This window comes from Triplophysa dalaica, chromosome 9 (assembly GCF_015846415.1).
Source record: "Triplophysa dalaica isolate WHDGS20190420 chromosome 9, ASM1584641v1, whole genome shotgun sequence".
Lineage (NCBI taxonomy): Eukaryota > Metazoa > Chordata > Actinopteri > Cypriniformes > Nemacheilidae > Triplophysa > Triplophysa dalaica.
In genome coordinates, this window is record NC_079550.1 from 11,634,636 (window position 1) to 11,660,074 (window position 25,439).

General features: G+C 38.0%; 4 protein-coding genes across 8 annotated transcripts; 3 read left to right on the plus strand and 1 right to left on the minus strand.

The window, feature by feature from the left end:
* Positions 1-5,666: 5,666 nt before the first annotated feature.
* On the plus strand, positions 5,667-7,461 carry il15l (interleukin 15, like). The gene is given in 4 exon segments (XM_056757197.1): positions 5,667-5,954; positions 6,070-6,117; positions 6,666-6,788; positions 6,905-7,461. Coding segments are annotated over 4 exon segments (495 nt in total). The 5' UTR covers positions 5,667-5,747; the 3' UTR covers positions 7,022-7,461.
* A 157-nt stretch (positions 7,462-7,618) lies between these two features.
* supt5h (SPT5 homolog, DSIF elongation factor subunit) lies at positions 7,619-19,063 on the plus strand. 2 transcript variants are annotated; one of them, XM_056756517.1, is made up of 30 exons: positions 7,619-7,748; positions 8,301-8,423; positions 9,571-9,721; positions 9,808-9,873; positions 10,823-10,837; positions 11,279-11,348; positions 11,447-11,515; positions 11,680-11,745; positions 11,851-11,881; positions 11,971-12,039; positions 12,153-12,404; positions 12,506-12,595; positions 12,697-12,767; positions 12,853-12,958; positions 13,044-13,137; positions 13,226-13,362; positions 13,448-13,603; positions 13,688-13,834; positions 13,915-14,061; positions 14,547-14,672; positions 14,749-14,833; positions 14,990-15,136; positions 15,252-15,354; positions 16,441-16,568; positions 16,955-17,060; positions 17,146-17,304; positions 17,374-17,542; positions 17,960-18,163; positions 18,485-18,580; positions 18,676-19,063. In XM_056756517.1, exons 2-30 carry the CDS (start codon positions 8,343-8,345, stop codon positions 18,814-18,816), a joined length of 3,282 nt encoding a protein of 1,093 aa, XP_056612495.1. In that variant the 5' UTR covers positions 7,619-7,748; positions 8,301-8,342; the 3' UTR covers positions 18,817-19,063. The 2 variants fall into 2 exon arrangements, with proteins under 2 accessions (XP_056612495.1, XP_056612496.1); XM_056756518.1 differs by having other exon boundaries at positions 10,826-10,837.
* A 141-nt stretch (positions 19,064-19,204) lies between these two features.
* Positions 19,205-24,459, minus strand: rnaset2l (ribonuclease T2, like). 4 transcript variants are annotated; one of them, XM_056756521.1, is made up of 12 exons: positions 23,787-24,459; positions 23,570-23,671; positions 22,710-22,768; positions 22,450-22,543; positions 22,134-22,191; positions 21,860-21,927; positions 21,631-21,688; positions 21,481-21,548; positions 20,030-20,143; positions 19,900-19,948; positions 19,731-19,805; positions 19,205-19,647 (listed from the first exon to the last, which is right to left on the minus strand). In XM_056756521.1, the coding sequence occupies exons 3-12, from the start codon at positions 22,717-22,719 to the stop codon at positions 19,435-19,437; spliced, it is 807 nt and encodes a 268-aa protein (XP_056612499.1). In that variant the 5' UTR covers positions 22,720-22,768; positions 23,570-23,671; positions 23,787-24,459; the 3' UTR covers positions 19,205-19,434. The 4 variants fall into 4 exon arrangements, with proteins under 4 accessions (XP_056612499.1, XP_056612498.1, XP_056612497.1 ...); XM_056756520.1 differs by adding an exon at positions 22,984-23,097 and having other exon boundaries at positions 23,570-24,459; XM_056756519.1 differs by having other exon boundaries at positions 23,570-24,459.
* LOC130428460 (cytochrome c oxidase subunit 7A2, mitochondrial) lies at positions 23,264-25,306 on the plus strand. The gene is made up of 4 exons (XM_056756525.1): positions 23,264-23,403; positions 24,488-24,574; positions 24,984-25,068; positions 25,177-25,306. The coding sequence occupies exons 1-4, from the start codon at positions 23,389-23,391 to the stop codon at positions 25,236-25,238; spliced, it is 249 nt and encodes an 82-aa protein (XP_056612503.1). The 5' UTR covers positions 23,264-23,388; the 3' UTR covers positions 25,239-25,306.
* The last annotated feature ends 133 nt before the right edge of the window (positions 25,307-25,439 follow it).

The following is a 25,439-nucleotide window of genomic DNA, read 5'->3' on the forward strand; positions in this document are numbered from 1 at the left end:
AGTTCGTAGTCATGAGCGAAGGCTCTGAAGAACAAAAGGTAAATGAATGCTGCACGCCGGCTTCCTTTTATACCGGATATCCGGGGGCGGAGCCCGGCATGCAAATTTCATTCGCCAAATTTCATTGGCCTTTTCTATAGTAGTCAGAGTTGATTGGTTCTCAAGGGCGAACCCCATCTGTCGTTCTCGACACAACGTCGAGAGACCGACAGAAAGGGAACGCTGTATCTATTGCGATGAGAGAAGAATTATTCCTGACCATTTCCTTATTTCACTCCTGGGGAGAGCTCAAAGGGACAGTTATGCATGGGTAATGAATGTCACCATAACTGATGTTACATTTCAGGACGAAGGAACATACTATTGTGTATGGGCCCTAGCGGGTAGAGACGGATATCAGGAAGTTCGGATAAAAATAGAACAACCAAAAATGCATGGAGTCAAAGAGATAATACAGGAACTAAGTGCACGCCAGATACAAAACTGCCCAGAGAAGCAGGGAGAAGCCTCACAAGATATTGATTTTTTCATGAGTTCTAATCTCAATCAGGAAACAAAGGAAGTAAGAGTTGCAAAAGCTAAATGTGGTGGCAACTATGCATGTGCCCTAGCCTTATTGCAGAGAGGAGTAGTAGCAGATGAGGTTATAGGAGACTGCTGGGTGTGTCTACAGCTCCACTCAATGTGGAAAACACAAGAGCTCACGGCAGACCTGCTGTTAGATGACAACGGTAACTGTGAAGTGCCAAAACAGATGTCTTTGATTGTACAAATGGCTATGAACATTAGAGAAGAAAGAATACCAACATCCATAATTCGAGACTATAACTGTTCGTATTCAGGGGCACCTTTTCAAGGCCCTGCATTACAGGTACACGCCCACCCTGCAGAACTATGTGTTTGTTCCAAGTCAGGCAAGCATAGAGTAGGAACGTCTGATTGTAAAAACACAATTATTCTTGATCAAACAAAAAGCGGAATTCATAATTGCACCGTCAACTATCACAACAAAACTGCTGAGGGATTCGAATGTCCATTCACACACTTAGACAGTGCACCTGGAATGGTGTGGGTTTGTGGTGAAACGGCATATTACCATCTAGACTCAGGACAGTGGAAAGGTTGTTGTTATGCTGCTATCTTGTCCATAGGGGCTAGCATAATAGAAAAGGAGAAGCATAGAATTTCGGCCACATCTCTGAAAAGACAGAAAAGGGAAGCGACAATGCCAAAATATTATGCAGGCCATTTAACTAGCGATCCATGGACTACTCCTTGGGAGAATGTCGGTTGGTCAATCGCTGGGCTCGCAACAGGAACAGGAACTACCGTTGCACTGAACAAAATTAATGGTTTGGCATGGCAAGTACTCTCTCTGGAAAACGACACAGCACAGGCTTTAAGTTTAATCTCCAGCCAACTGAAGAAAATGAGAGTAGCTGTGGTACAACACAGACTTGCTTTGGATATATTAACAGCAGAGAAAGGAGGAGTGTGCAAAATGTTAGGAGTATCTTGTTGTTTTTCAATTCCAGTACGGTAATTCCCATTGTTGTTAGTGTATTGGCCCTGTTACTATTGTTGCCATGTATGTTGCAGAGTGTGATTGGATGTGCTAAAAGATCTGTTGCTTCCTTTGACAATCAAGGAACTTACCAAATGATGGTAGCAAGACGAACCACTGAGGGGTACCAAACTTTAGTGATTAGGCAACAACCTGAAGGTTACAGCTCGGAAGAACAAAGTCGAGTTTGGGGATCCACATTTGATAACCTCATTGATACTGATGATGATGAGAACGAATATGTTCACACATACGAGGTAGAACCGCAATTGCCACGGTTAGAACCACAATTGCCACTGGTAGATCAAGCGCAAGAAAGGCTCCCAGAACCGGACGAAAGAGAAATGCCGGTATTGTATCGAGAGGATACTTTCCAAAATGACGACGAATCGGATAACTCTATTAATTATGACGAATCGGTAATTGATCTTGGAACATTCGATGAGGAGGATCCAATATAGTCACGTTTATGTTTTCGTCTTTGTTGAACGATCTTTTGTTTGTTATATTTTCATTATGGGGCGGTCTGATTGATTGTCCGACATAATGATGTAGTCTCATAACAGCTTGCAAACCAGAAAACCAAACAAAAATACGCAATAGCAATATATTTTACTATTAAAGACTTGTATCACATTTTAAAGATTTGTATTAACAAATTTCTATGATTTCTGTACTAACACATTTTTGATATAACCTATGTTTTGTTTTAAAGAGGACATAGGCCGGATTGTAAGACCATTGGTCTTAAAGTGGCCATTGTGAGAAAGTGGATTTCGGCCTTGTCCCGCACGTAACCTGAGATGACTATATGCTTTGTTCTAATACATCTGTTCTGTCTCATGATCAACATTACCCAAGAGACATGTCTGGACCGGACTGGATGACAGGAATCAGGTCACCATGTCCCTAACCATGTCCCTAAATGTTCTGGATGATGGAGAACAGGGAACTAAAATATATGCTGTTTTAGCAAAAAATGCGAATCGGACGTCTGGTGATTTTCCATGACCGAATGATACTTCCTGTTATTGACATATAAATATTACCCCTTTATGGCAATAAAAAGTGGAACATTGATTGAACTGCACTTTGTGTGTCTGTGTCAATTCTTGTTCTCCGGGATCCCGAAACTCTGAAGATCGATCGACTGAGACAAGACTCTTCAACTTATTCAAACTTTAGATTTTAGGGGACAGTAAGACTGAATTATAAGTATTTAATTTAGAATCTTACAGACACTATAGAAGCCACAGGATGAAATTTTCGGCTGCTTCTCAAATAATATACGATGATTAAATAGCATCTTTTTTGCCGGATTAAGTTTCTCCATGTCAAAATCTACCGACGAGGCATGTACACCCTGAATTTCTTGGCCGCTTTCATTCGTTTTTGTTTTGGGTGCAGTTTGGGAGGGACCTATGCATACTGCATTGTATAGGTTAATGCTATGTTTCTTTTTACTTTTACGAATAATAAACTACTCACTTAACTTTTTATAATGCATGCTTGAAGTCTAAAACCAAAAGCATACAACTTTATTGGGAAAAAAGAAACACGTGAACATCATGGATGCTTCACCCTGCGTTTTATTACTAACAAAACAATGCTGAGCTTGCTGATCTATGTCGATAAATAGATCGATAAATTTTATGCTTCAGCATGTGACAAGTCCTGATTCAAGAGTTGTTAAAATTGGGATGTAGTGGTCTGATGCATTCCTTAGATGTGTGCTCATTTCTGACTGTCAAGGACTAGAATCAGTTCCAGTCGCAAGAAAAACTCTTTAAATAATTTATATAGGGAGAGTAATTGATTATTTTTTATAATCAATATTTTGACCCGTATTTTTCTTAATGTATTTTTTATCAAAGAAACTTTTTTATTTTATTTTTTACAATAAACCTAATAACATACCTTACTTTTTTGTGTGTGTGTGATTTTTGTTGTTGTCGCAATAATCAGCTACTTTACTTTTTTCAAACGAGACCAACCGTAAATCTGTATTCCAAAGAATTCACGAGTACCGCCATTTTAGTTCCAACATGCATTTTCATGTGTAGGCTCAAAAAGGGCTCAGACAGTTAACAGGTTAAAAAACGCCCAAGGAAATCTGTGTTCTAGAGTCTAAGACCTTTCCGATGATATATAGTTTGTCATGATTCGATTAGAAATTACATGCAAAATATTGAGGCAAACTTAGGTGTCCCGTATACGGAACAGCTTACAGTTAACTGGCTGCCTGTGTTGAGTGCAGTCGTGGAATTGTTTGATCTAGTTGTTAAATGTGTCCCCAGTTTAAACATTTATCTTGTATTTAGACTCGTCGTTTGACTTTTTAGGCTTTTGAAAAACGCTTTAATTTGTTCATAAATACAACAAATAAATTAGGGGATTTAAGAAATCTACATTTATGTATACATTTTTGCCAATATTAGTTATTAAATTACACAAAGCATAACAGCATTTATTCTCTGATGCGTGAAGGCATCAGCAACCCCTTTCTCTATCATGTAATCCTGTATCGCTCTCCAAACGGCATTAGATAACTACATAAAATAATGCACAAAACGGGAAAATATTCGATTTAGCATTCAGAAATTTACTAGAATTACATGTACATCTTATTATGTTTGCATTCGGGAAGAGTGAATCCTCCAAAAACCATTATAACATTTTCCTGCCAGAGAGTTTGGACACGAAAGCAACAGTGCGAAACTTTATAGGGTACTTAATATTCCTTCATGTATGTGTCAGTGGTGGCGACGTACTTATCCACGACGTCAGTGTCACGCATCTATGGTGGCGACGTACTTATTCGGGACATTAGTGTCACGAGTCATTCTTCTCTCATGTAAAAGTACACGACAGTCTCCTTCGGTAGGTAATCCGTGGCATATTTCAATCGCCATACAGTCCAGGTACGTCGTCACAACGTAACTGTGCCGGGAAGATATTAAATGCATAGGCTCTAGCTGTGCTCTGTAGAAGGAACTTTGTCTAGCAGCAAAAAAGGCAAAAAAAGTTAATAATTTAATTCTGGATTTACAGCAAAAGCAAGCTGTTCAATTCATTTCTTCTCAAAGAGACGTTCATGTGACTAGGCTTTACGCCCCTCAATATGGTCTTTAAATGTTGTTTCAGAAATTGTAAATTCAACTCCCATTGTTTAAATGTCCTAATAAATATCCTTGAAGAATATAACTTGACGTAACTCCCTAAAGTATTTCTAACCAGTTATGCACTGTTGTCAAGTCAACATAACCACGTATCCTACAACTTTAAATTTTGAAGACAGCGCAGACCAGCCCAATGACGAAACTGTATGTAATGTGACAGGATCACTATTATACTGGGCTAGGCAATACTGCTCATGAAGGGTGCATCTCGGTACGCTGGGATACGTTTGGATTTACAGCTTTATACGTCACTTCAACTGAAAGTGGAAGCTAACAAAACGTTTCATTATTGGTTTTGCATGTTTGGAGTAATACAAGAATTTGGACAGATGACATTCGCGATTCTGCATAATGAGGATTAGATATGGACCTGCCGTTTTGTCTTTTTGGCATTTACGCAATTCTTTAAAAATGTTGATCGAGGTAAGTTGGTACAGTTTGTTAAAGTTGCAATACCGCGGTACCACGAGTAACGTTAGCCTTTCTGTAATGTCAGATTAACGAATTTAACAATGCTTGCTGTCAGTGCAGCAGGCTACGCGAGATGTTATGCGAACTCTCTACTAATAAGTGAATATATCTTAACAAACTTTGTTAAATCACCCCGTTGCTCTAATTTTGAGTTAATTCAATTGTAACATATTAGTTAACTAAGTCGTATTTTTATAGCGTGCGAATAAATAGCTTTCCTGTAGCTCAGTGGTAAGAGGTGGGTTCTATCCCAGGGGATTGCAAATACCTATGTAAAATGTATAGGATAAAGCGATGTAAGTCGCTTTGGATAAAATTGAATGTAATAATATGACACGCACACTAATATATTTGTGATTAAAAACTATTGTTTCTCTTTTCTACATTGAATTCTGTCCTTGTTTTTTCTTATGTTTTATTAGAATGGAGACAAGTGTGAGCGTCTTGAGAGATGTAATCCAATATGTGTCTAATAATAAATAGAAGATGTAGGAGGGAAATGTAACCATTCAGAATCCTTCCTGGCAGACCTGATGAAGAATCTCGTGGTGTGAGAGGACTGGAGCATGTTTGTTATAAAGACAAATCTTCTCCACTATTCCATGCATTCCGCTTTCTTGTTTCTGTATGTGGTCATCATGTTAACGAGTCAGATAAAGTGTAACGTCAGGCCTACATTTGGATGCAGTTACGAAGGTGTAGCAGAAGTGACAACGTTTGCAGTGGAGTTGCGCAAGATGGTACATCTGATTTATATATTTACTTTAACCTCATGTAGGAGTACTGTAATTATTCCATGAAATATCCAATTGTAAGGGTCACAATTCTTAAAGTAGGCGTGTTTTTACATGATAGGAAACACATGGCTGCATGCTGTACACACCAACTCTAGCAGATTTTGAGGTATGGGATTATACATGTTGTCATCATCAGTGTTCTATTTGAATATGTATTATTTATTTGGTTTAAAAAATTCATCAATTTTATTCATTTACAATTAGAGCCAATAGATTATCACCACATTTTTGTAGAAAAACTAGTCTGTTGTAGCTTGTACGGTTTAGATAGACTTAAATTAGTTAATGAATATAGACCACTTTGCAAGATGTAAATGTTGTTCCACTTTTTATTTTATTTACAAATATAATTTACAAATATAATTCAATTTTAAAGATATTCTTAAAGATTTTGATTTGGTTGTATTTTGTTGAAATGTCTGTGTAGTGTTAATAAACTTAAACAGGTGGTTCTTCTGGACCAGCACTGGATCAGCATTGCTTACATTTTTCCGAAGTGGTCTGTAGTTGACCCAAAATAACAGGAATAAACTGAGAAAAATGTATTGAAATCTTATCAGCAGTTTTTAAAGCCATGACCAAAAATGTTATGTATATCAGTTGTATTATATGATGTAAGTCATTGCATGTTAATCATTGCGTTATCTTCATTAGCAGAACTGCTCAAAGTCTACACTTACATGTTTTAAATTGGAAGTGGAAGTTTTAATGGTTGAAATCCAGTTTGAGGCCAGGTTTTCTCACCTACGAAGAATACTCAATAAACTGACCACAACGGTGAGATTGTATGCCCGTCACTGTGGATGATGTAATAGAATAGTCTGATTATCAAAAAATGTATCTGGTACACTTAATAATTTGTGCCTTGTTCATTTACATGACTCGATGTAAAGTTAAAGGACAAAAGAAACTCATGTCCAGTTTGTGAGGTCTACGGAGAAGAAAGCCCAGAGACTTTTTTGAAAACCCTACAAAGTGTTTTCCAAAGGATGAATGCCAAAAACTGTTGACGTGACAAAGCTATAACAACCAGCACCTCTCTCAATCTTTGAAGAACCAAGTGAAACAACAGCAAGATACACTAGATTCATATACACTAGTATAGATTCTTCACTCATGCATTCCGCCTCGTTTTTTGTATACATAGTGCTCATATTTGCAAGAGAGATTGATTATCAGGGTTTATAGATAGAACAAGTAACAATATAGGCTATTAAAAAAATGCATATTATTTGAAACTGTCTGTTTTGAACTAACTACCTCAAAGTCCATGAACACATACATTGTTGTTAATCATCTGTTGTTCATTGTAATATTTTTCTTTAAATTCACCAACCTTTTATACACATGAACTTTACACTGTTGTTCTCTCTTTCTACAATAGCCAAAGCAGGCTTTGCTTTTTTATTCTCATGTGCATATACATTCTTTATTGTCTGACAGTGCTTCATTAAAAGTAATCTAAGCGTGTATTCTACTGCTTTATCTCTGTCTCGATGAGTGCAGTTTTCGGTCTTGTGTTGATAGATTTCTAGTCGATTTTGGCCTTATAGAGGGAGGGTCATTCTCAATCTTACGAGCATTTTTACAAACAGAAACCTGTTTCTGAGTCGTCCTCCTACACAGCAGTTGGCGCTGTGCAGCTTTCTTGCTACCTATTACTTACGGAAGTTCAAGAAAAGAAACATTAGCCGACCGTGGCTATCGGAATAAAGCAGGGAAGACCGCTGCATAAAGGTAAGAATATATTGCATGCGCATTAAATCAGTATGTTTATTGTATTTTCATCAACTAAAGGCGTGGACCTAATAAACACTGTTTTGTGTATAATGCTGTGCACGTCAGCCAGCTCCTGCTTATTTGTTTTCCGGTGAAATTAGCAACATTAGCCAGAGCACATGACTGTAAGGTGTTAAATACAAGACCCAACCGAATTGCATAATGATGTTCATCTATGATTTAAAGCCCCTTAATCGTCTGTTTAATAGACTAGCAACAGGCTAGCAATGCTAATTTAAACAAATCGCAAAACGTAACCGTGGTCTAGCAAAATATACAGCTGTGTTGCTAAACCTAGTGAACAGACAGCGTTGTTCTGTTTTAGTGGAGCTGGTGAATGATGTTCCTGTGGCGTGTAAACATTATTAACTTTAAATACGATAGTTCTGTCTTAACAGTGTGAATGGTTTTAGTACAGTAGCATATTATAGAGTGATGTTCGTGAACGAAGGCTCTCCACGTCCAATGTTCAAGATCAAGGATTTAGGTTTTATTATGATTTATTAAAAGGTGTTCTCGTCTGGATAACAAGAGACAGAAGACTGCGGGAAGATGTCTGACAGCGAGGACAGTGATTTCTCTGATAATCAGAGTGAGAGGAGCAGCGAGGCTGAAGAAGTGGAAGAAAACGAGGTGAGAGACACGTAAAAAGCCCCCAATCACAAGGAAGTTAACGATGAGAACTCCAATTTTAAAAATGTTCAAAAAGCATATTGTGCATTCAAATTAATATCAATTAAACTTCGATTGGTTTGTTATAATACACCTAACTAACACAATAAAAAGACGATTTAAAAAAACTCTTCATATATTGTGATCAGTGTTGGGTGTAACTAGATACCAAGTAATTAGTTACTGTAATTTCATTACTTTTCCCTTGAAAAAGTAAAGTAAGGGATTACTCATATGTTTTCTGTAATTTAAATAGTTACTTTTGATGTAATTAAACTAAATACTTTATTAAATATATGCGTGTGCAATAGCGTAACTGACTTCAAAATTCAAAGTCTTACTTTAAAATATGTGCTTTATTGTATAATTCTCACATTTGTAATACTTTGGTCAGTTAATAATATTATTTGAATGAATTCAATAAGCCGTTTCATGTATATTCTTGAATCACTTAACTAATCAAGGTTGATGTAGGATATAGAAAGTAATTAGTAATGAGTAACTAAATCCTTTTTGGACAGAGTAATTTGGACAGTAATCTAATTACACTTTTGAATATGTAATGAGTAACTAGTAATTAATTACTTTTTCAGATTAATTTACCCAACAGTGATTGTGATACAAAAATATACAGTATTGTAGAGCTATGCCGATTTTTATGATATGTGGTCTGCTATTGCTTGATTTGCCAACACGTGACCGACGTCATTTATTATTTTTAAGTTTTTTCTTGGCGTTTAGCTTTTTGAATTCATTTTAATTGTGCGTTTTATTTTTCAGTGCCAGGCCTATGCAAATCTTTCATATTACATATCATTTACATACATTTCATCTTGAATGTTGTGAATCCTGTAACAAGTTGTATGTACAACAAAAATGGTGTTAAAGTTGTTGACTTTTGTTAATGTTTTGAAAATATATTGGAAATCAAATTAAAAATGACATGACGCTATTGAATTTGGAGCTCAGGGTGTTGTTACACACCTGCCAATCACAGTTCTTCTTTTCTTTTCTTTTTCAGTGAAAAAAGATATATCTGAATCATTCCATTTTACAGTTACACTTTTAACCCTTTTAGAATGACTATAATTGAAATAATTATTTACAGGATGCGCAGAGTTTAACAGGCAGCGACAAGGCAGCAGAAGAGGAAGGAGAAGATTTGGAGGATGAGGAGGAATATGATGAAGAAGAGGAAGAGGATGATGAACGGCCCAGGAAAAAACCTCGACACGGCGGTTTCATCTTGGATGAAGCCGGTAAGAATAATTCTCCAATCTATTTACCCGTAAATGTGATATTATTTTGCATACTTGTTTATAATTCTTGTTTCCTCATTGACTAGATGTTGATGATGAGTATGAAGATGAAGACACCTGGGAGGACGGGGCTGAAGACATCCTAGAGAAAGGTGAGTAATGGCAAAAAGCCTATTTTTGTGTAATTGTAGTTTTTAATCTGTAGTTCTTATTGGATGTTTACTTGAAGTATCAGATTTTTCACAAACACACTGTTATTGAATTGCCTTTCTGGTTTTAGAGCAGATTCTTTTCAACTAAGAATGTATACAAGTATAATTTAAGATTTGGGAGTTGGAATGAATGTCTTAGTAAGTTTTATATATGTGCTGTATATAAATATGCATTTTAATGAGTTAAAGGAGGCTTTTAATAGCAACAACAAACTGTGAATGAAATGTTTTATAAACTGATGCAACTGTATTCTTTAATGTGGATTCTTTATTTCTTGTGCATGCCTCCTTCAGTTAACGGTAAACCAACTCCAGATTCCTCTGCTTTTTTCTTTCTGTCTAAATAAAGTGATTAATCCTCAGATCATTGTTTCACATTTGGTAAAAACTCATGCCCATAAACTGCACCCCTCTAACATCTGTCTGTGATGTTTAAAGCTGTTTGACTAATGCTTCATTTAAAATATGAACAAGGAGCATGGATGGCAAATTCATTTTATAAATAAAGGCTAGAGCTTTAAAATACATTTTCAGTGAGAAATTGCATGCAATTGAACTAGGGGACTATATATAGGGGAATGCTCAAGTTGACAAATATGGTCATTTGTCTGAAAACGCTCCTTTAGAAAAAGAAAATAAATAAAGAAATGACATCTGTTTGATGGTAGTATTCAGGACTGCTCATTATATTGCATCAGCTAACATTGACATCACATCAACATCATGTCGTTTTCATCTTTGAAACGTGTCACGTGTCAAAAGCCCATCAGGTGTAATTTTTCTTTTTAATTCTGTTCACTTGGTCCTGTCTGTGCCCTTGCCTGGAATTGCTGTGTGCCGTGAAATTGTAAAATGGCACATGTTCCTCCCTCCACAATTCAACATTAAGCAGAAGAGGCGGAGGGTAAGTGATTTAACATTCTGCCGTTTTGTTTAGATGGGCTTGGTGGTTTAAAGTTGTATTGAATAGCTGTTTACGTGTGCGTGCAAGTTTGCAATGATAATTATGTACTAGAGGCAGAGTACAATGGCAGCGATGTGAAAAATTCATCCAAGGTGTTTGTGTGTCAACTTAAGGCATCTTGCTGTGGGAAAGGAACAATAATTGTTGTGAAATTATATCTTGTGTAAACATATTGGCCTCAAGCACATCTTTTCTCTTGTTTCTCTATATGAAGGTGTTATTGAGTTGTTTCTTATGCAACACCTTTTTTAATCCAAGAGGCATCAAGACAAATGAGATTATTTTTTTCCAAATTAATTGATTTTAGAGTTATGGACATTTGATTCATCTCATTTGTTCTTTTCAATCCCTGTGTTTCAATTGTATTATTCTGTCCGTTAGTGTCCAACCTTGACCACGTAGCGTTGGATGAAGATATCTCTGGTTCCCGTAGGTTGCAGAATCTCTGGAGGTGTGACGATTACACTGTACAAACCTTCCTGTGCTTAAATTACCTTTCGCAAATAAAAGATTGTGTTAAAACCTTTTTGTGTTCCTGCTGCTTTTTAGGGACTCACGAGAGGAAGCTCTGGGAGAATACTACATGAGAAAATATGCCAAATCATCTGGAGGGGAACAGTAAGTCAACATGGTTCACACTAGGACAAAGTATGTGTCACCAGCATGTTCACCTGTCAGAATTAATGGAATGTTGGTCTGCAGTAAATGTTCCGCTCAAAGTGCTTCCAAAGAACAAGCCGGTTTATTTTCGGTTAAACGATTTCTTCTATTGTTTACACTAGTATTTATGGCGTCTCCGAGGATCTTTCTGATGACATTACCCAGCAACAATTGCTTCCTGGAGTCAAGTATGTAAACGTTGCATTTATTGTTTATTATTGTTTTTTTAGAAAGAAACATAATGAATTGAATCTTTTTAAAAAGGGCTTGTGTTAATGAAAAATCTTTTGCAGGGATCCTAATCTGTGGACTGTTAAGTGTAAGGTTAGTACTGAAGATTCCAAATGCTATACTCATCGATGATGTTATAATGTGGCTTTATGCATTTAATCTTTTTAATCTTTTTTTTTTAGATCGGCGAGGAAAGAGCAACAGCCATTGCCCTCATGCGCAAATTCATTGCTTATCAATGCACCGACACCGTAGGTTTTCCATTGCGTTAGCTGTTTGTATTGTTCGAGACAAAATAACTGTCATGCTTGACGTTCACCTTAAAATGGTGCAAATACACGTTGTGATTTGTTTCTCTCCCCAGCCTCTTCAAATCAAATCCGTGGTGGCCCCTGAGCACGTCAAGGGTTATATCTACGTGGAGGCATACAAACAGACTCATGTCAAGGCCGCCATCGAGGGGGTCGGCAACCTGCGCATGGGTTTCTGGAATCAGCAAATGGTCCCCATCAAAGAGATGACAGATGTTTTGAAAGTGGTTAAGGAAGTAACGAATCTTAAACCAAAGTCTTGGGTTCGTCTCAAGCGAGGTCTTTATAAAGATGACATTGCCCAGGTGGGGATTTCGTCGATGACTTATTTTTGCCTTTGTATAAATACACAGATTTGGTTTTGTGTAAAAGCATTGTGACATATTTAATAATTTGCCGTTGGCAGGTGGACTATGTTGAACCGAGTCAGAATACAATCTCACTAAAAATGATACCTCGTATTGATCTGGACCGCATCAAAGCAAGGATGAGCATGGTAGGGTACACCTCTACTCTGCCTACTCATCATAGTATACCGTACAAGCTAGATATAACAGATCTGGTAACATGACCCTGTCTTTATCATTGGTTTTATAGAAAGATTGGTTTGCTAAAAGAAAGAAGTTTAAAAGACCATCTCAGAGGCTTTTCGATGCTGATAAGATCAGGTAAAGCTGATTGTGAGTCCTATATCGTAACATCTCAACTTACATCTGCCCAGTTGTGTCCACATGTTTCCCCTCTGCTCTATAGGTCTCTTGGTGGGGAAGTCAGCCATGACGGTGACTTCATGATCTTTGAAGGCAACCGCTATAGCCGCAAAGGGTTCCTTTTTAAAAGCTTTGCCATGTCAGCCGTAGTAAGTACTCATATACATGATTGAGATCCATTTGTTTGTTGTTTCTTATTTAAATGTAATTTGTCCGGTTTTATCTTATCTGTAGATCACAGAAGGTGTCAAGCCCACACTTTCAGAACTGGAAAAGTTTGAGGACCAACCAGAGGGTATCGACCTTGAAGTGGTCACAGAGACTACAGGTACCACAAACTGTTTTTTTACGTTTGTCTGTCTGCTCAGTATAGATTTCAAAGCTTTTGATATTGAATACGTGTTTTTGAATGGCAGGTAAAGAACGTGAACACAACCTCCAGTCGGGCGATAACGTGGAGGTGTGTGAGGGTGAGTTGATCAACCTTCAGGGCAAAATCTTGAGTGTGGATGGCAACAAGATCACCATCATGCCCAAACATGAGGACCTCAAGGTGAGCACATGTTTACATAGTACATCATTCTTTTTATGCCATGTCGCCTTCACAGTCCTGTATGAGATCTCAGCCTTTTTTTTAGGACCCTCTCGAGTTTCCAGCTCATGAATTGAGGAAGTACTTTCGTATGGGCGACCACGTGAAAGTAATCGCCGGCCGTTTTGAAGGTGACACGGGCCTCATAGTCCGCGTTGAGGAGAACTTTGTCATTCTCTTCTCGGACCTTACCATGCATGAGGTACATTAACTATCATATGCTGCTATCACATCATACATAAGTGTTGGTGCCCTTACTATAAACATGTTTTTTTTTTTGCTTCAGTTGAAAGTCTTGCCCAGGGACCTGCAGCTGTGTTCTGAGACGGCCTCAGGTGTGGATGCAGGTGGGCAGCACGAGTGGGGAGAGCTGGTACAGTTAGACCCCCAAACTGTGGGAGTCATTGTCAGGCTAGAGAGAGAGACCTTCCAGGTAAAGTCTCAATGACAGCAGTGGAGTTTTTTCTAAGCGTTTGTACACTTTTGCTAGACTTTTAGCTTTTTTGTTTGTAGGTTCTAAACATGCACGGGAAGGTTTTAACAGTGCGGCATCAGGCGGTAAACAGGCGGAAGGACAACCGCTTCGCCGTCGCTCTCGACTCAGAGCAAAACAACATTCACGTTAAGGATATTGTCAAAGTCATCGATGGACCACACTCGGTAAATGAGTCATTATTCGTTGGTTGTGATGTGTTAAAGGGACAGTTCACCCAAAAATGAAAAATCTGTCATCATTTACTGACCCGCGAGTTGTACAAAATCTGTAAAAAAAAAATTCTGATGAACAACCAAACAGTTCTTGGGCACCATTGACAACAATAGTAGGAACAATTACAATGGTAGTCAAAAGTGACCCAGAACTGTTTGCGTTCCTACATTCTTCAAAAAAATCATCTTCTGTGTTCAACAGAACAAAGACATTTATAAAGCAATTTTATATACTATGATAGTCAATGGTGGCCAAGAACGGTTTGGTTACAAGCATTCTTTCAAATATCTTTCTCTGTGTTTATCAGAACAAAGACATTTAGAGATTTGGAACAACTCGAGGGTAAGTAAATGATGACAGATTTTTGGGTGAGCTATTCTTTTAACAGGACTGTATTGGCTAAAACCAATCTGCTCATGTGTTCTCTGTTTGTTAGGGCCGTGAAGGTGAAATCCGCCATCTCTTCAGAGGCTTTGCTTTTCTGCACTGTAAGAAACTGGTTGAGAATGGAGGCATGTTTGTTTGTAAGACACGCCACCTTGTTCTGGCTGGAGGCTCAAAGGTGTGTTCAAATTTCTGGTGCCAAAGCTTTAATTGGCAACGTCGCAATCTTAAAATGTACCCATCTTTTTCCAAAGCCAAGAGATGTGACCAATTTTACAGTGGGAGGCTTTGCTCCCATGAGCCCACGAATCAGCAGTCCAATGCACCCAGGGGGAGGAGGTGAGTGAGTGGAGTGCGGTTGTGGTCTATCTGTAGTCATGTTGCATCCTGTATGTGATCTGTTATCAGTTTTCAGATATTGAATTTCAGTGTAGATCTAAAGACCAAACCAATGTTTTGAATTGATTCTCATCAGTTATCGGATCTCTTTTTCAGGTCAGCAGCAAAGGGGGGGCGGGGGCGGAGGCGGAGGCGGAGGTGGAGGCGGTGGTGGCGGCGGCGGCGGCATGGGTCGGGGCAGAGGACGACGAGACAATGATTTGATTGGGCAGACTGTCCGTATATCCCAGGGACCATACAAAGGTAGTTGGAGGGGGTGACTTGTTTGCAAATGCTTGGACTCCCATGAGTTTAAAAATCACACGAATGGATGTGCAAAAGTTTTACTTTAGCTGATCTGTTACTTTTGTCTTCACAGGCTATATTGGGGTGGTGAAGGATGCCACAGAATCAACAGCTAGGGTAGAGCTCCATTCAACATGCCAGACCATCTCTGTGGACCGTCAGCGTCTCACAACTGTGTATGTTATCAGTGTGTTTGCAGAATTCTTCAGAAGCTTGCCCGCTTTCTGTAGAATTTAAACATTCCCTAGCATGTTTGTTTATAAAAGTTATATCAGGGAATGTTTAAATTCTACACCGCCACCATTTTTGATCATAATCGCAAAACTTTCACAGCACCTGAACATTTTGTTTTATAAACATTAAAATAGAAAAGAACCTCTCCTTTAGAACAACAACATAATATTCATGTTTTTATCAACACTTGAATGTAATTAGGTTTATTAAGTTTTTATCCAGATCAGATTCAGGAGGATGATCAAAATATATATTATACTCTTGTTAGTGGATCTGTTATGCACCCCTGTTGTATAATAGTTAAAAAAAAATTGGAAGGGAAGCGTTGTGTCATAAACGACAGGAAATCTTGTCAATGGAGACAGGTTTGGGAACAGTTTACCCAATATATGAAAATTCTGTCATCAAATACTTACCCTCAAGATGTTTTAAATCTGTAGAATTTCTTTGTTCTGTTAAACACACAAAAAAAGATATTTTGATGAATGTAGCAAACAGTTCTGGGGCACTTTGTCATTTTTCCTACTATGCTGACCAACTGTTTGGATACAAGCATTCTTCCAAATATCTTTCTCCATGTTCATTAGAATATCTGAAATTTACACAAATTTTGAACAACTCTATTGTGAGTAAATGATGACCGAATTTTCTTTTTTGGGTCTTTTTTTGATGAACTGTCCCTTTAAGATGCTTTACCGTGTTTCACTTCTTGCCTTAGATTTCCACACAAAGACCAAAAAAGTGTAAATTCTATGCAAATGATTCATAGCGAGAGAGAGAATTTGAAAGTTCTGGCTGAACATACCAAATGTGAACTTTTTTATTCATGGTTGTTTAATGTTTGTTTAACTCTGAATGACAGGCCAATTTTGGGACTGCACAAAAATATTTGCGTGTTATGGCACGTCACACAGAGATAATACAATTTTGCATGTTAGCTATTCTGACATGACCTCCTGCATAAAACAAGTTTATAACTGTAGTTTACTCGTCGTGCTTTCATATCTGTTTTTTTTGCCATGAATCAGAGGCGCCAAGCGACATGGAGGAATGACTTCCACCCATGGACGTACCCCAATGTATGGCTCTCAGACACCCATGTATGGAACTGGCTCACGTACTCCAATGTATGGCAGTCAGACGCCCCTCCATGATGGTAAGAAACACTGGTTTATTTTTTTAGGGTCGGAAATTCTTGCGTTGGAATTTTGTATGGTCTGACATCCTCACTCCACCTATAAAATATTAAGGATACTTCTCACGGACAGCAAATTACATTTTTAAGAATACTGATATACTGCAGTTATAGTGATATATTAAAGGAAAAAAACTTCACTCGGGAGTTGCTTTATTTAGACTTGTTTTGAGCCAATGAGTCATAAATCATTACAACATGCAAACAAGAACACTGAATCCTGTGCCACATAATTCATCGTAAACAGACAGAACCAGCATTTTGCCTTTGGACTTTGATAATAAAAAATAAGTTTATAACATTTTCTAATTTATCTTAAATGACTGAACTTTATCACTTTTTTTCAGGAAGCCGTACACCTCATTATGGCTCTCAGACTCCTTTGCATGATGGGAGTAGGACACCAGGTCAGAGTGGTGCATGGGACCCCAGCAATCCAAACACACCATCACGGTAAGAAAGCAAGAGATAATTATACAACCTTTTCATCAAACAATATCATGTACATTGACTGCAACATTTCGCCTTCATTTTTCAGGGCTGAGGATGATTTCGAGTTTAGCTATGACGATGAGCCCTCGCCATCTCCTCAGGGTTATGGTGGGACGCCCAACCCTCAGACTCCCGGTTACCCAGAAGTGCCCTCCCCACAGGTCAACCCCCAGTACAACCCTCAGACACCTGGAACTCCTGCCATGTGAGTGATCATTCATATACTTGTGTTGATCTTTTCAGTATTGTATCTAATTGTGTGTTCGCACCTCAGGTACAACACAGACCAGTATTCCCCGTACGCAGCACCTTCTCCGCAGGGATCTTACCAGCCCAGTCCCAGCCCACAGAGTTACCACCAAGTGGCCCCAAGTCCTGTGGGATACCAAAACACGCACTCTCCTGCCAGTTACCACCCCACCCCATCACCTATGGCCTACCAGGTACACATTTGGTAACTGTATGTTTATATTTAGGGGGAATTGTGGCCTTATGGTTAGTGAGTCGGACTGGTGACCAGAAGGTTGCCGGTTCGATTCTCAGGGCCGGCCGGTAACAACTGAGGTGCCCTTGAGCAAGGCACCTAACCCCCACTTGCTCCCTGGGCACTGTAGGTGTGTTCACTACTCACTGGATGAGTTTAATGCAAAAGTCACATTTCGGGTATGGGTCAGGATATCGGACAAATAGGTCACTAGTACATTTTTATGTATTGTGCAAACATATGTATTGCAAAATGTAGCTAAATTAAGCAACACACAGTCAATATAGACATTTACTAAACCGCTATAGATGTGTTATAGCGGAAACTGTTGGCAGTGAATTGTTGGAATTGTTTTAACAATAAATATGATCTTCAGGCCAGTCCGAGCCCCAGCCCGGTAGGTTACAGTCCAATGACCCCTGGAGCTCCATCTCCCGGAGGATACAACCCTCACACTCCTGGATCTAACATCGACCAATCTTCCAATGACTGGGTCACCACAGACATCATGGTGCGAGTTAAAGACACCTTCTTGGATGGAGGCGTCATCAATCAGACTGGTGTCATCCGCAGCGTCACTGTAAGTAGTTGTGGTGTGTTGAGTTTTAGTTTCACAGTGCAAACTTATTTGGCAGTTTATTACCAGTCTACCCCTTCCTTCTTCAAGAGTCTACACAAAATTGTGTTTAATATCAAAACTCTTTAAGTTACCAAATCAAGCCTCTGATGTGTCTGCTTGTACAAATGCCTGGGGCTGGGTTTACGTTTGCGTGGCGACGCAGAGCAGAGATTTTTAATAGATATGCTCAGTTTATATTTCTGGTAGATTTTTTCTGTTAGTTGGTTTACCTAAATATCCTTGTTCTTTTTCACGAAGAGAAATTGTTTTGTTTAAACACAGGGCGGGATGTGCTCGGTTTACCTTCAAGAAACGGATAAGGTGGTTAGCATTTCAAGTGAACATCTGGAACCTGTTACTCCGACCAAAAACAACAAGGTACTGTTACATTGTCTAATTTTTTTAAGATGAAGCTGTAATGTAATTCACTTCAGAAAAAAATCTTCTGCTAAATGAATAAATGTGATTCTCAGGTGAAAGTGATTCTGGGAGAAGACCGGGAAGCCACAGGAGTCCTGCTCAGTATCGATGGGGAAGATGGTATTGTTCGAATGGAGCTCGACGAGCAGCTGAAGATTCTCAATCTCCGCTTTCTTGGAAAGTTGGAAGTGTGAAGAACCACACTCGTATTGAACACATTTTAATACTCAAAAGCAGATGCTAAGATTCAACTATCATTTACCAAGAGTTGTGTTTTTGTTAGTTTCATCATCTACATTGTGAAGTAGCTGGTCTTTTTTTATAAGATGACGCAGTTTTTAGTGAATAGTCTGTTTTCTGTTTCTTCTGTGTTGTAGAAACATTTTGGCAAACTGATTCTGTGTCAAATAAAATGTGAACTCTTGAGTTCATTAATCCATCCATTGCGAGTGCTTGCATGATGTTTAATAGCCTGCGGCTGTTCATTTATACCTCTCAATGGCTGCCGATATTTGGCACGTTGATTCACATTTATCACTTGTGCTTTTCAATGCTCCGCTGAGGATTTTGATCTCCAGGGGATGAGAAACTTTGTGCAACTGAAATTTATTCCACATCAAGACATGTATAATGTCAATGAAATCTGGTGTATATTCAAAATGAATTAAAAGCCCTTCATTCCCATCTGAACTGAGATTGTTTTAATGCTTATATCGAAAAGAAAATCCAAGGGCTGTATTCTTTAGGTGTAATGTAGCTTGTTTATTAAAAACAGGAAGGAAGAGAGCAATATATTATTCTGACACACTGTCCTAAGCTTTTCTGAAATGGCTTGAGTTGCAAGGTTCGTGGGGTTGCTCATAGTTAATTGGAAAGTAAAAGATGCTTTCGTTTTTTGGACAGGGATGTCCTGGACTTTGAAGCCACACCGTGGTATTAAAACACTGCTTTTGCTCTTGTTTATGGCATCCAAGCGTTTGGTTTCTGAAGAGATTTATCTTCAGTTGGACCCATGCTTGACGACCCTAAAAAATAAACATGTTTTATACTTTTGAAGTCAGAACTTATTGGATATTGGTTTGGTAACATGTTTATTAAAAAAAACTACCTTATCGTCTGTCACGCACTGCAAGTCGTAATTCCGCCCAAACAGTGGTTCCAGAACACTACTTATGTCGTCATACTACCGATAACATACAGTAAGAGTATATATTAGTGAAGTTTTGCTTGACGTATCACGTTTGGGATTATGATTCATAGCCATCCAATAAACTCACTTTATACGACACGTCACAGGAGGTTGTGATTCCAGAAGTTTTTAAGACACTGAAAATGCAAAATGAATAAGCTCACTGTAGGCTGATTTCAGTGTTTTCTTCTGAAAATGCTGACCGCTGGTTAACTCACCTATCGATGTCATAGAGTTTCCGAAGCTTGATTGCAGTCTGGAAGTAATGAAACGGTGAGCCCATAGTTTCCTCACAACCTGCACAAGTCCCGTGTTTAATCCACTCTTCTTTCCTATTAAATCACATAAATGAGTTGAGCCAAACCTATACACACACATAGACTGAGCAATTCCATCTTAACATGAAGGCAAGGGTTTTAAATGCTGTACTTAATTTGGCTCCCTATAGTCGCTTGCATCAAATTCAAGACTCTGCTCCTGGCCTACAAGACCACCACTGGTTTGGCATCCCCTTATCTTCATTCACTTATGCAGACTTATGTACCCGCCAGATCCTTACGCTCTGCAAACGAACGACGTCTTGTTGTGCCATCCAAAAAGGTAAAAAAACGCTCTCTCGATCCTTCTCTGATCGATTCCACATTTGTGGAATCGTCTACCTGCTGCTAGATCAGCAGATTCTGTCGCCATCGGCTGAAAACACATCTCTTCCGTCTGCACCTGACTGATCATTTCTGATTTCTATATCTTTTCTACAATATCAAAAAAAAATAAAGCTTATTTCAGCTTAGATAAATTAAAATTGCCTCTGTACACTGTAGTAGGCTTTGTGAGACATGTTTTTATTGCTCTTATGCTTTTTGTTGTACTAATGTTTGACTCAATCGCTTCCATTGTTTACCCAGCTTGTAAGTCGCTTCGGATAAAAGCGTCTGCTAAATGTACAAGTAAATGTACTCCACTGGAAGTCTTGTTGTCTATAGTAAACACCTACATCACACCTAACAATGCAACATTAAAATATAATTACAAATAAAACAAAACTCAAGTATTTAAAGCAAAACATTTTTTAAAAAGTGAAAACAAAGCTCAGGGGTTGATCAAAATACCAGGGAGACAGCCGTTATTGCTGGCATAACCCCATTTTGGAAATCTGACAAAAAAACTTGTTCTAACCATGGCTGAATGAAATTTATTCTGGCACAGCGTTTGTTTGGCATACAGCCTAGACATTATACAGCATCATTTTTTTCTCACAGTGGCCTATAATTTGTTTCTTATGTTAATCATATTGTTCAAGTTGATCATCTCAATGGGTTATGGACATGAACTACACCTGTGGTTATTCTGTATGAACATTAACCCAAACCTTTGAGATCATATTACAACAGCAATTATAAAAACAGTCAAGAAGATCCGGCATTAAGATATTTGTCTAGCGGCATTTGCAGCTGCCACGTCATTTTATGTTTTGTATTTAATGCATTAAGAATCAAAAAAATTTAAGTGCAGTCTTCGTGTACAAAACTATTTTTAGGGCCACTGTATATATTTTCTGATACGTTCTTTCCTTATTAATAATCGACCCTGCCTAGTGCATTCATGTACTAATGCATTTTTGTAGGCTGCAAGATAACATTATAAATGTGTGTTACCAGTTGATATTTACCAGAAGATAAAGTAGCTCTTAGCTTTCACTAGTGAAGGCCACAGCTGGGAAAGTTCAGGTTCAATGTCCTGCGTTTCAACACAAACAGTCTCATTATTATTTTACAGACTCTAGGGAGTTCAAACAAGAAGCATACTGAATTCATCAAACCTGCAGATGGGAATGAAATATCGGCCAGCAGTCACAGCAGTGACCAGTACGTTGAGGCCTAAGAGACAATGTGACATTTTTGAATGAAATTTTGGTGCTGATGAATAAAATCTCAATATTCAAAATCTAAAAACAGAAACGATAAAAAAATAATACCAGACGAAGTGCTATTGATTTTACTGAGGATTTCAAATGTTTAGACCATCAGGAAACAGATCATTTTTCTTACCATAAACCATGGATAGTCCAGTTTTGAACAGTCTGTGGTATTTTGCAAATATTTGGTTTGTTAAGGCTCTGTGGAAGACGAAAAATAATAGAATAAGAATTTACAAAACTTTACATTTTGAGTATTCAGAAATCACATATAGCCAGATAACATTGCACCTAAAATACCACAGAATACAAAGGAAAAAAATTAATTTTCACAGACATCAACAAGCTCCACATCTTGTATTAACATAACCACCCCTGTTTTACCAAAAAAAACTATGAAGACATACTATGCAGAAACTCCCAGGCCATTGGAGAGTGAGAAGCATACAGGTCCAGTTACATGAGCTATGGAAATGTGCAAACAAAAGAAAGAAGTTGTGTTTTATGGCTCACTCTTTTCCTTTTTCAGGTGTTAGCGCTGATTACACTTTTGGATATCAAAGTAAAGCAGTTCCCCATTAAAATTGTATTATTGGCAATTTATTTGTTCATTCCATTATTTGACAAATAAATTGCAAGTATTCTGCTCTCTGTTCCTATAAAATATTTCTTAAACATTTGTTAAGATGTTGAAAAACATTTGAACAATTCATAAGATCTTACTGTTTTGACGGCTTTTCAGAAAATTGGCCTGCATCATACGTGACGAACCAACCAGTAAACAGAACAGCCATGAATGCCCAGAGGATGCCTTTGTCTGCAACAATACACTTGATCAATAAACTCCATACCCTACTTACAAAAACTGAATGAGGCAACACAATTGATCAAACTTTTGTACTACACCTTCGTTGTGTATTTAAAAAACACACATTGGTATCATGCTATGTAGGCAGCCACTATAAATATAAGACATTACTTACAACAGATCATCTTGATCCTGCCGTATGGAAAGCTTCTCACAGTATGTCAGTTCAGTTTTCTAGTGAAATGCAGAAATGAAATGAACCACAATCAGGTGGAAGGTATATCTTCAGACTTCAGTCAAAGAAGAAGTGAAACTGCAATATTTATATAACAGTTTTCAGACATGTAGCTTTAACTACATAACAACTTCCATATTTCATAAGTTTCCTATTGTGATTACTATTAATAGGCTTATATCTACACAACGATACAAACATGCATTGTATTTACTGCGTTTTGATCCGTATATGCTGTATTGTTCTGTAAATGGTACAGCGCCGCCTACTGAATAGTAGCGGAAACATGGATTGACGTTATATCTCGTCTCTGACAGCAAAGCGACTTCTATAAATTGAAGACATAACTCGTCACTGTGGGGACAGTAAAATAAAACGTAAAATAAAAATTTAAGGCGCAAATTCGTCATAATTTCCTATTTGGGTAAAATGGTACTTTATACACTGATTCATAAATTGTTAAAAGGTTTCAGTGTTGAATCATCTTGTCGCTTGACTGCAGGGTTGCCTTTGCCCGCCTGACTTGGCTTCTGTTCAACAGCTCTGCAATGAGCGTGTGTCCTTGTAAGGGCCTTGAATAGACAAGTGTTAACAGGCTTCACAGACAGCAGCGTCGAACATGAGGCATTTACTGGTAAATATACCACTCTTCTTCTTCTTCTTCTTCTTTATTCTGCCTATGTCTGCAACAGGTGTCGATGAAAAAGCAGATAGAATCGACTTCTAAAATACTTGTGAAACGGGAACTATTTGACAGAACGATACTCTGACCATTGCACTGCATGCGTTGCTAAACAAACCTGGTCGTGAGATGGTAGTCTTGGTTTTGATCGGCACAGATTCGGATGTGTTGAGCTTGAAACCCCAGTTTTTGTTAAATGTCTGGTATCATCAAATGACCTCTAAAGAGAAAAGACTCATTTAGTGGTCATGTGATATCGTGGCTCCCTTTTATCAGTGAAAAAATCAGCGCGCTTGTCTTTTTATTACAAGATTATATATGCAAATCAAACAAACCTGTTTTCAAAACTGAAACTGAATCATTTATTAAACTCTATAAGATTGGGATCCAGTTTGTGTTTAAACTTATTGGGCTGTTATCAAACTTGTATTAAACAGACAAACTGTTATTTCTTTCAATATAAAGAGTAAAGAGATCATGTCACAGTCACGGATTAAGCATGTCTACGTGCAGACATAAACACACACACACACACACACTGGTGGACACACTGCAGTACTGAAGGGGCGGGATCTTGTTTGACCCAACCCACCACTACGTTTTGTGATCTGATTGGTTTGTTCCACTGGTAAATAGCAAGTAGCTCAATCAGATATGCCACATGCAGTTGACCTTGGGAACCATAAAACATTGTTGAAATTTGTTTAGCAAGTAAAGCAAATAAGGGACAGTTCACCCCAAAATATTCTGTCTTCATTGTATGAAGTAGTTTTTCCTACTGAATTGATACAGATTTGGAACAATTTGAGATTAAACGGTGGCAGAATTTTCATTTTTGGATGAACTGTTAAATAATTGTGAATCATTAAATAATAAATCACTAATGTCTTTAAAAGATTTTTTTACCACGCCATATCAACCTGGCAATTCATCTCTCTTTTATTGTTATCCGCAAGACACTTTTATTTCAGTTTCATGAATTTGTGTGCTAAGCTTGAAATAAAATGTAAAAACGTCTCTTTTTATACTCTTACAGTCTCTTCCTCGGCTGGCCTCAAGGGCCTTCAGCACAACTGCCAGACAATTGAAAAATAAAGTGCCAGAAAGACAGAAGGTTTTCCTGGTAAGATGAAATTCATACTAATGTCAATAAATATACTTGCATATAAAATATGAATCAATTTAGATGAAGAGTCCACGATGTGTGACATGTTGGTGTGACAGCGATACAGATCATCATGTATCTTGCATTGACATTTGATTTCATTATTCTTAAACAAACACTAAAGCCTATTTAAAGGCCTGCAGGTAATAATGCAGGAACATTATCCGAAACAAACAAACAAAGATAATTATTGTTTAGTTTGGATCACATATTTTATGCTTGTTATTGGACATACAGTACATTGGAATTCTTACAAATAAAAGTAAGTTGATCTGGAGGTATGGATGACCCAAAGTATGTTATCTTCTTCCTCAAAAGTCTTTACGTTGCCATTTATTCCTTATGCAATGTCTGTACTTTTATACAGGAGGATAATGGTCTTCCTGTCCACATTAAAGGAGGCACTTCAGATGTCCTTCTCTATCGTTTAACCATGACCATCACAGTTGCAGGTACTTTAAAAACCTCAGGTTATTAAATAATGTTTTTTTTAGGTTTACAAATAATATACCAGTACATATGTACAAGTGTCAAGTCTCTGTTTTGGGGGTTCTTTTTAGGCACTGGCTTTTCCTTGTACTGGCTGCTGTTTGCCTCTATGCCCAAGAGTAAAGCCCACTGAGGATTGACGAAGAACATAAATGCTGTGTCATACTGTATTATACCCTTATAAATAAAAACAATAAATTATTTCCTGGACTTCTTTCAGTAAAACTTTCGCATTAAAACCATTTGGTGTTTAAGCATATGAGGGGCGCCACCTATCGGTCAAAACAAAATGTTGCGTCACTTTACTGTGAACACACTTATCAAATGTGAATCG

What these genes read in the sequence shown, in the direction of transcription:
- supt5h (XM_056756517.1), top strand. Translation starts at nt 8,343, where the DNA reads ATGTCTGACAGCGAGGACAGTGATTTCTCTGATAATCAGAGTGAGAGG. An exon ending in AAGAAGTGGAAGAAAACGAG is followed by an intron (nt 8,424 to 9,570) that starts GTGAGAGACACG and finishes AATTATTTACAG; the next exon opens with GATGCGCAGAGTTTAACAGG. An exon ending in GCTTTGCCATGTCAGCCGTA is followed by an intron (nt 12,959 to 13,043) that starts GTAAGTACTCAT and finishes TCTTATCTGTAG; the next exon opens with ATCACAGAAGGTGTCAAGCC.
- rnaset2l (XM_056756521.1), bottom strand. An exon ending in TCTGAAAAGCCGTCAAAACA is followed by an intron (nt 22,192 to 22,449) that starts GTAAGATCTTAT and finishes ACATTTCCATAG; the next exon opens with CTCATGTAACTGGACCTGTA. An exon ending in GGCCTGGGAGTTTCTGCATA is followed by an intron (nt 21,928 to 22,133) that starts GTATGTCTTCAT and finishes CGTCTTCCACAG; the next exon opens with AGCCTTAACAAACCAAATAT.
- LOC130428460 (XM_056756525.1), top strand. An exon ending in AAAGACAGAAGGTTTTCCTG is followed by an intron (nt 24,575 to 24,983) that starts GTAAGATGAAAT and finishes ACTTTTATACAG; the next exon opens with GAGGATAATGGTCTTCCTGT. An exon ending in CATGACCATCACAGTTGCAG is followed by an intron (nt 25,069 to 25,176) that starts GTACTTTAAAAA and finishes GGTTCTTTTTAG; the next exon opens with GCACTGGCTTTTCCTTGTAC.